General features: G+C 48.4%; 1 protein-coding gene across 1 annotated transcript in view; it reads left to right on the top strand.

Moving 5' to 3' along the window:
* The window catches only part of IKBKG (inhibitor of nuclear factor kappa B kinase regulatory subunit gamma), a 66,137-nt gene that overhangs the window by 5,520 nt on the left and 44,372 nt on the right, over positions 1-16,245 (top strand). The window contains 5 exon segments of the mRNA XM_030194234.1: positions 559-708; positions 711-769; positions 2,228-2,296; positions 2,635-2,748; positions 9,823-10,017. Of these exon segments, the coding sequence (XP_030050094.1) occupies positions 559-708; positions 711-769; positions 2,228-2,296; positions 2,635-2,748; positions 9,823-10,017 (587 nt within the window).

Below are 16,245 nucleotides of genomic sequence, written 5' to 3'. Positions count from 1 at the left end.
TGAACAGGGCTTATGATCTAAGTTTGCACTGGGGCAAATTACCCTCCATTGCCTCAATATTTCAAAGAGCATCGGTAGGATTTGAAACCTGGCTTCCCTGGGGCTCGACTGGCTGCTCTAACCATTAGGCCACTTTGCCATTCCTTGCATCATGTTAAAAGGAGCATTCTGATGCTGTCTAGGATTTGCCCCACTGTACGTGCAGATTTCTAGTTCTGATGTGCTTATTAATTTTGTCCATGCAGTAGAATAAACCCACCAGCTGCAGAGTGAGGGTCCATTTCCATCCCCACTATGGCCAGTGATCTCTGATGTCCAGTGCTCCTTCTTGGAGAACCCTCCCTGTTGGCTAGCTGCTCTTCTCCATCCTGGCTGGTGCTGGTGACTTGCCTCCTGTTAAGGTGTGGTGGCTCCTTGTACTGTTGCTTGTCTCACAAATGCCTTGTCAGGAGGTAGGGCACTAGTACTGCATGCCAGGATGGGTCAGTACTAGCTACAACAGACCTGAAACTAGTTGGCAGCCATTTTTCTTATTCTCTTTGCTCCTGTTGTTGGCAGAGGCAATGCGCAGGAGTAACCACATGTTGCGGGAACGCTATAAGGAATTCATGCATTTCCAAGCCAACCATAGAGAGGAGAAGGAATTTCTCATGCACAAGTTTACAGAAGCACGACAGGTGGTGGAGAAACTGAATTTTGAAAAAGCAGATTGAAGAGACAGCTGGGGGAATCTGCAGCAGAACTGGAGCAACTTAAGAATGATCAAAAGGTAACATGGAGAATTTGAAATCTGCTGTCTCTTGAAAGGAGGGCAAAGTCTGTTTTTGAAAAAAGCAGTCCTCCAAAGAGCAGAGCTAAAACACTGGATAGCAGCACAGAAGGTATACCTACAGAAAGGACCTGGGAGGCTTGCAGGTAACTGTAGCTATTTAGATCATATGGTATTGAGTGAATCAAACTAATAGCAGTTTATGTATTTGTTGTTTCTGATTAGAGTTTACTTAACATCCTTTTAGTCTACCAGGGTCAAACTCAAAGCTAATGACTGGTTCTGGCGAGCTGCATGGTCTTTAACTAGATGTGCTATCAAAAAGGAAGGTGTACTATAGCTGGGTCTGTCTGGCACGTTATGTAAAGGACCTAGAAGGTAGATGTTTGGGCAACAGCTACACAAATGTTGGTGGCTGTTGTGTAGTCCTGTCCCTTTCCCCTGGAGAGGGGAAAACATTTCAGCCTTAGAGACTGGAATAAGAGAGACAATCAGACTTAGATATAGGCACAACCAGTAAAAATCTTTATTGGTATCTCACTAAGCCAATACAAAATAATTGTTCTCTCTGGAGCAGGTTGTCACCCAGTAGCCAGATGCATAGACTGAATAACAAAACTGCTCAGCAAAAACTTTCTTAGCCATCACATACATACTGTTGTAAGTTTCGTTTCTTCTAAATCATGTGATTTCTCCAAAACTAACTTATGGTCATACATGGATTTTCCTGTTTCCTTCCATCACAATAATATTATACAAGAATGGCAATTTCCCGTATTCTACCATTTTCTCCTACTTGTGTACACATGCACACTTTGTGGCAATTGGCTAATTCCTTATCAGTAAAGCGTGCTCACAGTGTGCAAAAAAACATGTAGCAAGCAAGTAGATATTATAAAACAGCTGGTGTCCTTCTATCTGGCAGGAACAACTCCTTCTTTGGAGGGTCCTCAGTCTCTCTTCACCATCAAGGTTATATCCATATGTATCTGCCATATATGGGCTGCATAGCCTCAGTTCCTCCTGTCACCTTGACATGTAACACGTACTTTCCATTTCCTGAGAAAGCACTGTAACTTACATGCAGCTGCAGGAATAAACTAAAAATATACTGAAGACAGCAAGGCTAGGAAAGCTGAGGGCTAGCAAGGCCCATATTACAGGCCTAGTACCATAGGTGTAGTATAGGAAGGAATATACACTGTGTAGATTATTACAGAGCCTTGGGCCTAGTCATAGGAACAGTGGGCGCTGGGGAGATCAGTCATGCTCTTCCAACTCAGATAGTGAAGCACTGAAGAGGAAGACAAAATGAGACTGTCTTGGAGCTGGGATATATCCTGAGCAGTATGGCCAAGATAACTGGGCAGACTGATGGCCAAGGTGGTCTTTTTCTGTAATCATCATTTGCTGTGCATGTATTTATAAACATGCAAGCTTTTCCTTCTTTACTTCTAGGCGGCTGCTATAAAAAGTGAGGTAGGAGTAGCTGAATCTGAAACCAAAGGAGTGTCTAATCTCATTGTGGTAAGATGTTTTATTCTAGAACTTTTAGGCCCCAAGGTGGTAGCCTGTAGAAATATACAATAATGTCCTCCCTCATTCTTGTGCCAGTGTTGCAGAAATAAAAACACTTCCAGGGTTTGAGTTTGCTAGTCTGTGTGTGGTTCCTGCTTGCATATATTGGGGACTTCATGTGTATTTGCTTGGTGTTTCTGGTTGCTAACCCTAAGGCCGTACACCATTAATGATCTTAGTATGGAGGATGCTGCTGTTCTTACTGTACTTGTTCAGCTTGTGGCTTCACAAAGAAGATACCCCTCCTAGGGTATAATGCTTACTGATTTGATTGTACCTGTATGCAGGATAACTCCAGCCCTGGGAGCTCACTCTCTTCCTATAACACAATTACTCAGAGCATGTTTGACACCATGAGGCTGCAGGTGGCAAGCTTGGATTCCACAGCACCGAGGGTAAAGGTGAGAGTGAAAGCAATAGTTGGGTCCCACTTCTGAAGGTGATGCTGTGCTTTTCCTGCCCTGGAATGTTATTTTTGCTCAGCAGGATGTCTTCAGTAAAGTGCAGAGCAACTGTTTCTAGCCCTTACAGAAGTGCAGGATATGTGATGTATCATTACCAGTACTTAGGAAGAAGTGAGGGTCTGATGAGTTGGACACTGTTAGAAGCAGACATGTGAAGAAATATTTTTTCTCGATATGCATTTCTTGATAAAGTCTCCAGTCTGATGTGCTGTTGAGAATGGTACAGGACTGTTGTCGGACAGTAGAGGCGTCAGGACTGTGGAGAGAAGTCATAGGATTGTGGAAAGAATGTAGGTCCCCCAGTATTAGCTTCTCCCAGTAGTGGGCATAAGAGGTGCATTCCTTGTCATCAAGCAGATGAAGCCATTACGTATGGGTTATGTCCATCAACCAGCAGGGGAGATAGAGAGCACTCAAACTTTCACAGTGCCCTCTTGGCCAGCTAGCTCCACTGCCTCTTCAGTATTCTCTATCTCCCTTAGCAGGGTGGCTGCAGCTTGTTCGAGCTCCAGAAAAAATCTGCCGGGAGGTGGTTCCTGGCTTGCCAGTTGTTAACTGGGGTGTTGGAGGCTATAGCAGCTTCACTTTAAAGGCACATAGGTTAGCCCTTTCCCTGCCTTACCCATACCTCTGTGGATGTGGACATATTCCTTGCTTTCCCTGTCCTTACCCACCAACAGTGGATGCAGGCATATAGGTTCGCCCTTTCCCTGCCTTTCCCACTCATCTGAGCCTCCGGAGTCTTCAATACCTCTGCTTTCCTCACAGCTTTAAAAAAAAAAAAAAAAGTCGCGTCGCGTTTTTAAACCCAGAGACGCTGGAACAGAGGTTTTTGACCTGATTTTCAGCAGGATCGTAGTTGTACACTAGATCCTTTGAGGTAAGAGTGTTTTCCAACTCCTTCGGGGTGGGCCCGCGATCGGGGCGATTTTGGCGCGAAACCGCCATTTTGGATTTTACCGCCGTTTTTCGGCGATGGCTGCGGAAAATAAAAGCGCTGTTCCACTTGTGGCAAGCGCAAATCAGCAGCAGGGCTCTGTAAATCGTGCTGTATTGGCGTAGGAGCCGGCCCGAGCATGGCGAGCGATGTTTCTTCCTGCTCTGAGCTGGCAGCGGGCGCCATTTTGCTTACACCGCATGGCGCGACCTCCGTGGACACGGAGAGACCTGAGCCGGGTGGGGCACCTCGAGATGAGGTTATTTCAGGAGTGGCTAGCACCGGACAGGATTTGGGTGCCCAGGGTGAGATTTTCTCCCCGGATTTTGTGCTTTTGCTGCATAAAGCATACATGATGAAAAGAGCCCTTCCTCAAGGGTCGCCTGAGGCTCCTCTGATTGCCCCCCCAATGGATTCTGGCCTGGGACTGCCCAGTGAGGCTTTTTTCCCGGATGCTTGGCCTAAAGATAAGCGCAGAAGGGTTAATTCCCCTTCAGATTGTGGTGCACCTTTTCCCCCCCCGTGGTCGGGGTGTGAGGATTCGGAGAACTCTGACAGACGTTCTTGGTCTGAGGAACCAGAGTCAGGTGCGGATTTACCACAGGATCTGGATGATCCCTCCGCGGTGAGGATTTTCCACCGTGATGAGCTGCCAGCGCTTATTTCAGATACCCTGCAGGCCCTCTCAATTGAAGATCCTGACAGTGGCATGGCCTCCTCGGGTAAGCCCAGGATGGCTAGTACCAAGAAAGCTGCTCGGGCCTTCCCTTTGCATGACTCCATCCTAGAGCTTGTTTCGGCTCAGTGGGCTGACCCCGAGGGACCTTTGAGAGTTTCCAGGGCTATGGGGCAGTTATACCCTCTGCGTGAGGGACATATGGCTCGTTTTCAAATGCCTACAGTGGATGCCCTAGTCACTGCGGTGACAAAGAGAACTACCCTCCCTGTTGAAGGAGGTGTTGCCGTGAAGGATGTTCAAGACCGTAGGCTGGAAACAGCGTTGAAACGGTCCTTTGAAATTGCAGGTCTCACTGTTCGGGCGTCTGCATGCAGCTGTTATGCTGTGAGAGCCTGCCTAGCTTGGCTGCAACAGGCAGTGGCTCAGCCCGGAGATGGAGCGGAGCCCTTCTTGGATGTGGCTCCGTGGATGGAGGTGGCCTTGTCCTTTCTGGCTGATGCCCTTTATGACCTTGTCAGAGCTTCGGCTAAACAAATGGCAGTAGCAGTGGCGGCTCGCCGTCGTCTGTGGCTAAGACAATGGACAGCGGACATGGCCTCTAAGCAAAGGTTGGTGAAGTTGCCTTTTCAAGGACTTCTCCTATTTGGTGAGGAGTTAGAGAAAATTGTGAAAGGCCTGGGTGATCCAAAACCCCAGCGCTTGCCCGAAGATAGGCAGAGGCCTTCCTCTAAGGGCCAGGCGGTCCACTCCTCGTACAGACCTCGCTTCTGTGAAGCTAGAAGGTACCGCCCGGGGCGTTCTGCTGGGTTCACTTCACGTGCCCGTGGTCAGCAGAGGAACTCCTTTCGCTCGGACAAGCGTTCCGCAGCCGGTGGCTCAAGACCAGGAGTTCAGGGGCGACCCTCTCAATGGTGGTGCGCCGGCCCTCTCCTCGATGCCTGTCATCGGAGGATGGTTTTCCCTCTTTGTCGAGGAGTGGGCCAAGATTTCCTCAGATCAGTGGGTTCTGGACCTGATCAGAGATGGATACAGAATAGAATTCAACGCCCCAGTAAGAGACGTGTTTGTGGAGTCCCGGTGCGGTTCTGCCGTCAAACGGGCGGCGGAGACTTTACAAGGTCTGATTCAGTTAGGGGCAGTGACCCCGGTGCCTCCCGCCGAGCAAGGCTGCGGGCGATACTCCATCTACTTTGTGGTGCCGCGAAAAGGTGGGTCCTTTCGCCCTATTCTGGACTTAAAAGAAGTGAACAAGTCCCTGAGAGTGCGGCATTTCCACATGGAATCCCTGCGCTCCGTCATTGCGGCGGTTCAGCCAGGAGAGTTTCTCACATCTCTAGACCTGAAAGAAGCTTACTTGCACATACCGATTTGGCCCCCGCACCAGAAGTTTCTGAGGTTTGCGGTGTTGGGGAAACATTTCCAGTTCAGGGCCTTGCCTTTTGGCCTCGCCACAGCTCCCCGAACCTTTTCGAAGGTAATGGTGGTAGTAGCTGCTTTGCTCAGGCGAGAAGGTATCAGGGTTCACCCGTACCTAGACGACTGGCTCATCAGAGCAGACTCTGCAACAGAGAGCTTACAAGCTACAGCCAGAGTGGTCTCAGTACTGCAATCTCTAGGCTGGGTCGTCAATATGGCCAAAAGTCACCTGTCCCCTTCACAATCTCTAGAGTTTTTGGGGGCCAGGTTCGACATAGTCTCGGGCTATGTGTTCCTACCCGAGCTAAGGCAGTGCAAGCTTCAGAATCAGGTCCGTCTGCTCCTGAGGATGCCCCGCCCGCGAGCTTGGGACATTGTCCAGCTGCTGGGATCGATCACAGCCACGATGGAAGTGGTACCCTGGGCGAGAGCGCACCTGAGACCTCTACAGTATTCCCTACTCCGGAGATGGTCTCCTATTTCTCAGGATTACCAATGCAGACTTACTTGGCTCCCTGCGGCCTGTCTCAGCATGGAGTGGTGGCTCTCGGACAGCATGCTGCGGCGAGGAATGCTGCTGACGCTCCCCGTTTTGGTGCCTAGTAGTAACAGATGCCAGCCTGAAGGGCTGGGGCGCACACTGCAAGGGGAAGCATGCCCAGGGTCTATGGACACCCGAGGAGTCAGAGTGGTCCATCAACCGCCTAGAGCTGAAAGCGGTGTTTCAGGCGCTTCTGGCCTTTCAAGTGACCCTGGAAGGATTGGCTGTCAGAATGATGTCGGACAACACGACAACGGTGGCCTATATAAATCGACAAGGCGGAACAAGGTGCAGAGCACTAGCCGCGCAGGCCGAACTGATTTGCCACTGGGCCGAGCTGCATCTTCAGTGTCTGTCGGCAGCTCATATTGCAGGTCAGAGCAATGTGCAGGCCGATTATCTGAGCAGGCATCAGATCGATCCAGCAGAATGGAATCTGGCAGACGAAGTATTCCTGCAGATCTTTGCCAAATGGGGCAAGCCCTTGATGGATCTAATGGCGACAAGTGCCAATACCAAAGTCCCGTGCTTCTTCAGCAGACGGAGAGATCCTCGCTCGGCGGGGTTGGATGCCTTGGCTCAACCCTGGCCTCCGGGTCTACTTTATGTGTTTCCCCCATGGCCTTTGATAGGGCGCCTGCTCTTGCGGATTCGGCTGCACCCAGGAGAAGTGGTCCTCATCGCCCCGGATTGGCCAAGGAGACCTTGGTATACAGACCTCCGACAGATGCTCCTGGAGGCTCCTCTGCAGTTACCTCTGGTACCGAACCTGTTGACTCAGGGACCGGTAGCCATGGAGGACGCCGGCCGCTTTGGTCTTACGGCATGGCTATTGAGAGGGCGCAATTGAGGGATAAAGGTTATTCCAATAAAGTTATTTCCACTCTCCTGCAAGCCCGCAAGCAGTCCACTTCCGTGGCTTATGCCAGGATTTGGTGCCTGTTTGAGTCTTGGTGTGCTTCCAGAGCCATTGTTCCAATGCGGGCTCCTGTCTCACCGATTCTGGACTTTTTGCAGGAAGGTGTACAAAAAGGCTTGGCCTATAATTCCCTGCGGGTGCAGGTGGCAGCGTTGGCCTCCCTTCGTGGTAAGGTGGAAGGCGTGTCTTTGGCTGCTCACCCAGATGTGGCACGGTTTCTTAGAGGGGTGCTTCGGCTCCGACCTCCAGTGCGAGCACCCTGTCCAGCTTGGAACCTGGGGCTAGTTTTGAAAACCCTGCAGGCATCTCCTTTTGAGCCGCTTCGGCGAGCATCGGAGAAAGACTTGACACTGAAGGCCGTTTTTCTGGTGGCCATTACCTCGGCGAGACGGGTGTCAGAGCTCCAGGCGCTGTCCTGTAGAGACCCATTTCTGCAATTTTCAGAGTCTGGAGTCACGGTTCGGACCGTGCCTTCCTTTATGCCTAAGGTGGTTTCAGCCTTTCACTTAAACCAGCCTATTTTCTTGCCCTCTTTTTCAGAGGAAGAGTTTCCAGAATCTTTTGGGCAGCTGCACCTTTTGGATGTGCGCAGGACTCTGCTGCAGTATCTGCGAGTTACTAACTCTTTCAGGACTTCTGATCATCTGTTTGTTTTGCTATCCGGTTCTCGCAGAGGGTCTCCAGCGTCTAAAGCCACTATTGCCCGCTGGCTCAAAGAAACTATCTTTTCAGCTTATCTGCTGGCCGGCAGGGTTCCGCCTGTAGCCTTTAAGGCACATTCTCCTAGAGCGATTTCTTCCTCTTGGGCTGAAACTGGAGCACTCTCTCTTCAAGAGATATGCAGTGCAGCAACATGGGCTTCTAAGCTCTCCTTTGCCCGACATTACAGGCTGGATGTGGCTGCCAGGAGGGATGCGCGTTTTGGTGCACAAGTGCTAGCGCGTGGTGTGGCTTGTTCCCACCCTATCTAGGGATTGCTTTGTTACATCCCATACGTAATGGCTTCATCTGCTTGATGACAAGGAAGGGAAAATTAGGTTCTTACCTTGGTAATTTTCTTTCCTTTAGTCATAGCAGATGAAGCCATGAGCCCTCCCTGTATGATTGTCTGTATGCTGTGAATCTGTTTTTCAGGTTCTGTTCTAATTTCCTGAAGTTCCTTGGGAGAAAGTTGGAAAACAATCTTCAGGATTCATGTTCAGTTTAAATTTAGGAGGATGTGTTCATTCCCTCCAGCATGTTTTTTTTGGAGGATGTGTTGATTCTCTCCAGGAGGCGCGTGTGTTCCCCTCCAGTTCTATAAATAGGAGGATGAGTTCATTCCCTCCAGTGTGTTGGGAGGATGTGTGATTCCCTCCAGGAGGCGCGTGTGTTCCCCTCCACTTATACAATAAGGAGGATGAGTTCCCTCCAGGAGGATGTGCATTCCCTCTTTTATGAGTTCATGCCCTTGTGATGGGCCATCGTTCACTGTGAGGAAAGCTCTTGTGATTCCCATTGCGGTTTGCCATACTGCTTTGGAAGCTTCAAATACTGAAGAGGCAGTGGAGCTAGCTGGCCAAGAGAGCACTGTGAAAGTTTGAGTGCTCTCTATCTCCCCTGCTGGTTGATGGACATAACCCATACGTAATGGCTTCATCTGCTATGACTAAAGGAAAGAAAATTACCAAGGTAAGAACCTAATTTTCCCTTACATTTCAGCATGTGTTCCTATGACTGGCAAAGATCATGGAGACCCACCACTATTGTGGCAAACCACCAATTTATTTATTTATAAGTGCTGATTTTCTACTACTGTGCTGGCATTTCCAAGATTGTCTTTGCCTTTGCTGTGCTAGGTTTAGGGGGCAGTTTGCTGCTGTAGTGATGCTTTCTCTTTTGAGTCACTGCTGCAGCTTCTAGTGCATCATGATTATCTTTTTCCACTGCAGCCTCTCTTTTCTTGGGGCAGAGGCCTACCAATATTGCAGTGGCCCCACTGCAGCCTCTGTTATTTCCAATTTAGGCCTCCACCGCCCAAGAGATCCACTGGAGAGAGGGAAAGCATCTCTGCTGCTCTCGCTGTAACTATTGGCTTACTAGCTTTTGTTTTATTTTAAATCAGCCTACAGACATATTCCGTCTCTACCTAGCTGATGACAAAGCAAATCTCCAACTAAGAACGCAAATGAGCCAATGAATTTTGATCCGTCTCCCAACTAGTGGAGGGAAGGCCAGCTCGTGGTCTGAGCTATTCTCTGTGGAATGCTGTAGAAATGATTTTATTTTACATTGCATATGTTCTGTGGACACAGTGGTTTTTGTAATTCTGAACTCTGGGGTAGGGAAGAGTGCAAATATGTAGCATAGCATCAGTCTTACTTGAATTTGAGCCATGCCTAGGTTGCATGGGAACTTCAGAAGTGTTTAGCTCCCAGTCAAGTCCTGGAAGAGAGCAAAAGAGGGATGCAAGGGTATGCTCTCGCAGATTAGGTTTAACCCCCCCCCCTCCCCCCGTCATCTTTATTCTCTTGATACAGGCTTCTGAAACAGGGACAGAATTCTTGAGACTGCTAAAGGAGCGGAAAGAGCAGCTGGAGGAAGATTTGAAGAAGTACAGAGAAACAAATGAAAAGCTCCAGCAAGAAAATCAGCATCTGTTGAATCTAAACCAGGAACTGCAAGCAAGGGTGGCCTCTGTTGTGCAAATTGAGGATCACCAGCAAAAGTGCCAGGTAAAGTGCCAAGCTGTTGTGAGACAAACTAGGAAGGAGTAAGCAGGAAATTTTAGGAAATGTTAGTTCTTAAATACTTCAAGATAAGTTGGTTTTTCACTTCTGTGCTGGCTTTTGCTAGTAATTTTTCAGGTGCGTTTTCTTGGTTGGTATGTGTTACCTTTGCTAAGACAACTAAGAAGAAGAGGAAACATTGCATTCCCAAAGGCTTTTTGGCAAGGGTGTTTTGATTTGAGAAATCACTTTGAAGGTCTGTGTTTTGAGGATTATAGATTGAAGGTCTGTGTTTTGAAGGTCACAAACAGCCATGGAATCGATTTTGTTTTCTCCTTCCAAGAATAACTGTGTGATGCAAGGGGTTTGGAAGATAAATCACATTAGACTAAAGCATTCAGCTCTGCTACAGAGGCAGCAGGGCACAGTGCCATTCTTTAAACTGAAGAGACAACGTGTTTAAGAGATGACTGCGTGCTGAGGGGACAAGCCTTGAGAAAACTTAGGGTGAAACACATATGCAAAGTAGTCCCCATACCAGTGCTGGAAACTAGCTTTAAAGCTTCTGCAATTGCCATTGCTACTGCTTAGGATTAAGCAAAGTGCTTTCCTGACTCTTAGAGCCAGATGCACAAAGGTCCCGTTCAGAATCCGTCTGCATTTCCAAATCTGTAAAAATTTACTGATTTAGAAACAGAGGGATTCACAAAGAGAATCGCGGGGGGTCACGTGATGCTAGTGGGCTGAGCGGACGTCTCACAGCCCTGCTCTGCTCCCACTGTTCTAAATCCCTCGTTTTTTTATGACTTAAGTTCCCCGAAACAGATTTAAAACCTGATTGATCAGATACAGTGTTATCGGGTGTGCATTTTGTGACATTTAGAGGTTTCTGCTCCTCTTTGGCGAGGTGTTATGCCTGTGAAGACTCCGTTCCCAGGGAAGAACTGAGTGCAGTCTCTGAGCTCCAAGATGGCGACGCAGCAGGCAGGCCCCCGCGCCAGTGGTCTTGTCGGCGGGTGCAATTCAGGAGATTACCCAGCAGATCACGGCAACTTTGGACGAAAAATTAACTAAGTTACAAGCATCAGTGGACGCTATTAAGGAGTCGCTTGAACAACAAGGGGCACGCCAGGAAGATCGGACGGAGGAGGTGGACACGAGGATCGCAGCACTAGAATCCCGTTACCAGCAGCTGGTGCAACAGATAGATGATCAAGAGAATCATGGCAGGCGTAACAACATTCGAATTATAGGCTTACCTGAGTCTGTGAAAAATCAAGAGTTGCGAGACTTTGTTGAAAGCTGACTGCCTGGCCACCTGAACCTGCAACTCTCTGACAAGGGAGTGTGTGTTGAACGAGTCCACAGAGTGGGCATTTTGCATGAGCAGAATCGGCGCCCGCGACCTGTTTTGGCCCGCATACTTAACTATGCTGAGAAGGACCGGCTGTTGCAGGCTTACCACAGTCAGAGACCTCTGGATTACAAGGGAAGTAAGATTCTGCTCTTTCAAGATTACTCGGCTCGAGTATCGAATCAACGAAGGAAGATGGGTCAGCATTGCAAGCGCTTGTACGATAAGGGAATTAAGTTTGCCCTGCTTTATCCAGCAAAGGTGCGGGTCCTGCATGATAATAAAACCATTTTTTCCACCGACCCAGGAGAACTGGACTCCTTTGTGAACAGGCTGCAGTGAGTCATGGGAAGGACATTGTTTTGTATGTAACCTCTAATAACTGACATTAATTTGTCATCTTTGTTTTCCCTGATAGTGAAACCAAAGGTGGGAGTCTCTATCGTGAAGGTTTGTTGGGTTTTCACAAGGGTGGTGTGGTGGGAGGGTCTGAGGGGGGGAACGGTTCATTGGATCAGTAACAGGGACAATCATCTTTGAAGTTAGTGGGGGGAGCAGCGGGGAGGGGGGAGCAGGGAAGAGTTAGTGGTAAGAGAGGAGGGAGGTATGAATGTTGGTTTTTTTGTTGTGCATGTGGTGGTTTTGAGGGGTTTTCTGATGGGTAACTGGTGGGGGGTCGAAGAACTGGGGGACGGGCGGGTTAGGGTGTAGGGGATGGAAAGGGAGGGCTCTGTCCAGAAGGGGTGGGCGCGTCCATATCTGATTCGGTTGGTTGGGGAGGTGCCCTTTTCAACACGAATTTGGCGCCATCTCGTTGCTTTTCTCTAGCGGCAGGAACACCTGAGGGGTTTGGCTGGGAGGCCTCTTGGGTATCTCATTACTACCACTTGTGTTTGCTGTGTGCAGTGTTACGTGGGTGGGAGAATGGCTAATGTCAAGGTGGTTTCTTTAAATGTAGATGGGATTTACTCCCCTATCAAACGCACCAAAGTATTGCAAGTGTTAAAAAGACAGCACACTGATGTAGCGTTACTACAAGAAACTCATTTGGGGAAAGCTGAACATCTTAAATTGAAAGAGACTGGATGAGTGAATTGTTCTATGCTGCATGTAATGGCAGGCAGAGGGGGGTCTCCATATTAATCTGGAAAACTTTGGCCTTCACCATGCATAAGTTGTATCAAGACCCTGAGGGGCGTTTTGTGATCATGGTGGGTCTGCTGCAGGGTGTTAAGGTGGCCTTGTGCAGTGTCTATGCCCCTAATGTTTACACATATAAATTCTTTACACTACTGGCAGCTCGCTTGGCGTCTTTTGATGACTACCCATTAATTATGGGAGAGGATTTTAATATCACTAGTGACCCATTGAGATTGTAAGCCCCCAAAGAAACCCTTGAAAGACTATGAAAAGAAGGGAGTGAACTTTCTTATCCAGGAATTAGGAGTGATAGACATTTGGAGATTACTCCATATGGATGAGAAGGATTATACCTTTTACTCCCACCCACATGGGGTCCACGGATGTTTAGATTACATCTTTATACCCCGGTCCCTTATTTGGGGGGTTGACCGTGCAGAAGTGGGGGTGCCAGACGTGTCAGATCATGCGTCGGTGTGGATAATTCTGCGGTGGGGGAGGGCGCCGGGTGCCCCTCGGCGTATGAATCCTGCCCTTTATCAGGATTGTGACTTGCGTGTGTTTTTGCGCCAAAGCTGGTTGGACTATGTGGCGGAAAACGATGTCCAGTCCGTGGGACCTCGGGTTTACTGGGAGGCTGCTAAAGCTGTGCTCCGAGGGAAAATAATTGGTTACACTGCTTCGGTTGCTAAGCGGCGAGAACGTGAATTGTGCGAAGTAGCGGCTCTGTTGAAAGACTCGAGAAGGTTATTTATTCAAACCCCCTCGGAGGCTGCGTGCAAGGTTTACTTCGATTATAAAAAGCAAATTCAGAAGCTTCTGGACGCAAGAGCGCTTTACAGTGTCAAGTTATATAAATATCGTTTGCATCAATGGGGTAATAAGACGGGAAAGCTCCTTGCCTCCCTGGTGAGGCAGAGGTCGGTCAAGAGTTATATCAGTAAAATTAAAGGGGCGGACAGGGTTTCCCATACTGGCTCACTTGCCATTCAGTGAGAATTTGTGCGTTACTACTCTATGGTGTATAGCAGAGGTTCTTTTTCTGTTCCCCGATGTGAGGAGTTTTTTGCTAAACTGGATCTTCCCTCCCTACCGGCAGCGCAGCTAGATCATCTTAACGCTCCTCTGTAGGGACAGGAGGTGCAGCGGGTCATCAAGCATTTAACGTTAGCAAAAGCGCCGTGACCAGATGGCTTGGGCACTGAGTTTTATAAAATCCTGCAGGATTTAATCATTCCATCCTTTGTTTCTGTGTGTGATGACCTCAGAGAGTCCCAGGTTATGGGTTCTTCCTTGAACCATGTTTATATTACTGTCCTCCCAAAGCCTGGGAAAGATGCTGAGCTGGTGAGTTCTTATCGGCCAATATCGTTGCTTAATCAGGGCGTAAAGATATTGGTGGCGGTGCTGGCGTTCAGGTTAAACAAATTTCTTTCACAGTTAATTCATCCAGACCAAGTGGGCTTTGTTCTGGGTAGGTTCGCTTTGGCTAATATATTGAAGGTGAGTTGCATCTTATGTGAAGGAAGTCAGTGCACGAGTGACGCGATTTTAGCTAGTTTGGACGCAGAAAAAGCTTTTGATAAGGTAGCGTGAGAGTACGTGTTCTGGGTGTTGCAGCGATTTGGAATTCGTGGAGCCTTTCTGGATTGGGTGAAGGCCTTTTACAGCAACCCCACTACACAAATTATTGTTAATGACGACCTCACTGAGGTGATATCTCTAGGCGGAGGGACTAGGCAAGGATGCCCTTTGTCTCCTTTGTTGTTTATACTTACGTTGGAACCCCTCGCTGCGCGGATTCGGCAAGATATTGATTTGAAGGGAGTTACGGTGGGAGGGCATGAATATCGTATAAACTTGTTTGCGGATGATATGCTGCTGCTAATTGAGAATGCGACTACTGGTTTGCCGAAGATATTGTCCATTATCCGAGAGTTCGGCTTGTTCTCAGGCCTCAGTATAAATTTTGGAAAATCTGAGGCCTTACCGATAACCCGCTCTTGCGCTTGTAGATCTTTACCAGACTTTCTTTTGGCATGGGCCGGGGAGGGCATTACATATTTTGGAGTCTACCTTAGTGCAAATGGTACATGGGTTTATGGGAAGGGTGTTATTGAGAAATTGGAAGATGTAAAACAACTTTGCAATAGATGGAAAGACCTTCCAGTGAATTTTTTGGGTTGCGTAGCATTAGTCAAAATGATTCTATTGCCCAAGCTTACATATCCGTTACAGATGATCCCGCTCTGGATATATTGGAAGGAAGACAACTTGTTTCGCAGTGGGGTGGAGGAGTGGCCTAGTGGTTAGAGCACCAGTCTTGCAATCCAGACGTGGCTAGTTCAAATCCCACGGCTGCTTCTTGTGATCTTGGGCAAATCACTTAACCCTCCATTGCCTCAGGTACAAACTTAGATTGTGAGCCCTCCTGGGACAGAGAAATATCCAGTGTACCTGAATGTAACTCACCTTGAGCTACTACTGAAAAAGGTGTGAGCAAAATATAAATAATTGCCTCTTTTATTTGGCACGTCAAGCGCCCTAGAATTTCTTATGCCAAGCTGGTTCACAGTGGGGGGGGTGGGGGGGGGGGGTACGCTTGCCTGATCTCTGGGTTTATAATGTAGCTGCCCTTCTTAGATGGATCCATGAGATCCACTTGGGGACAGGTTTTTATGCTCTTGTAGGCTTCTGGCACAGTTGGTGTAACCCTCCGATCCTTTTGTGATGTTCGAGTCGAAATGATCTAAGATCCGGGGAGGTATGCCGGGGGACTATTTGATAGGTGTGCTGCGTAAAGCTTGGATTTGGTGGAGGATGCACGGAGGGGCAATGGAGGGGACAAGCCCATTTATGGCTATCACAGGTAACCCAGAATTTCCTGCTGGACTAGGTTCAGCGGTCTTCAAGCAATGGATAAAAGGGGGCTGTAGATACCTGGGACACCTAAGGCAGTTGGGAGGAGCAGATTTACCATCCTTTGCTCAAGTTAAACGCGCGTGGACCATCCCTAATTCCTCCTTTTTTTGCCTATCTCCAGGTGAGAGATTACGTTCTCACTTCTGAGCGAGGCCGTGGGGGTCACGTAGTTTTTTCACAGATGGATCAGATGTGTTTGAATCTACTTCCCAGCCTCAAAAAATTGTCCCAGTGGTACCAATTAATTTGTGATACTAGAAAGGCACCTTTTTTTGCAGAAATTGGCTGAGCAATGGAGCCAGGACTTAGTGGAAGACATTTCAGTAGCTCAATTGGGGGCAGCATTTGAGGACCTGCACAGGATGACCCCTAATGCAGCACAACAGGACATTCAATATAGAGTGCTGCACAGAGTGCACATTAACAGGCAAAAGGGCAAGGTTGTGGGATTGTGGGAGGATGATGTATGTGTGAAGTGCAGGGTGTCCTCTGGATCTTTTTTGCATTTCTTTATGGAGTGCCCCTCTCTGTCTGCTTTCTGGTCTCAGGCGCTGGGAGTGATAGAATCTACTTTACAGTGCTCGCTGGATTGGTCATACTCAGTGGTTTTGCTGGGGAGCTCAGATGCCGTAAGGCAACAAGGTTTTGGGGACACGGATGCAAATTTATCTTGGTAGCCACATACCTCATTAAGAAGTGCATTTTGCAGTCTTGGGTTGGGACTGACCCCCCCCCCCCCCCCCCCCATCTCTCTCTGTCCCCCTATCTCTCTGTGTATGACCTAATTTTATGCGGGAGATGGTTGATTGGTTGTCAAC

Source organism: Microcaecilia unicolor, chromosome 2, assembly GCF_901765095.1.
Source record: "Microcaecilia unicolor chromosome 2, aMicUni1.1, whole genome shotgun sequence".
NCBI lineage: Eukaryota > Metazoa > Chordata > Amphibia > Gymnophiona > Siphonopidae > Microcaecilia > Microcaecilia unicolor.
Note: the sequence above shows the minus strand (reverse complement) of the source record. Positions and strands in the feature narration are given on the sequence as shown.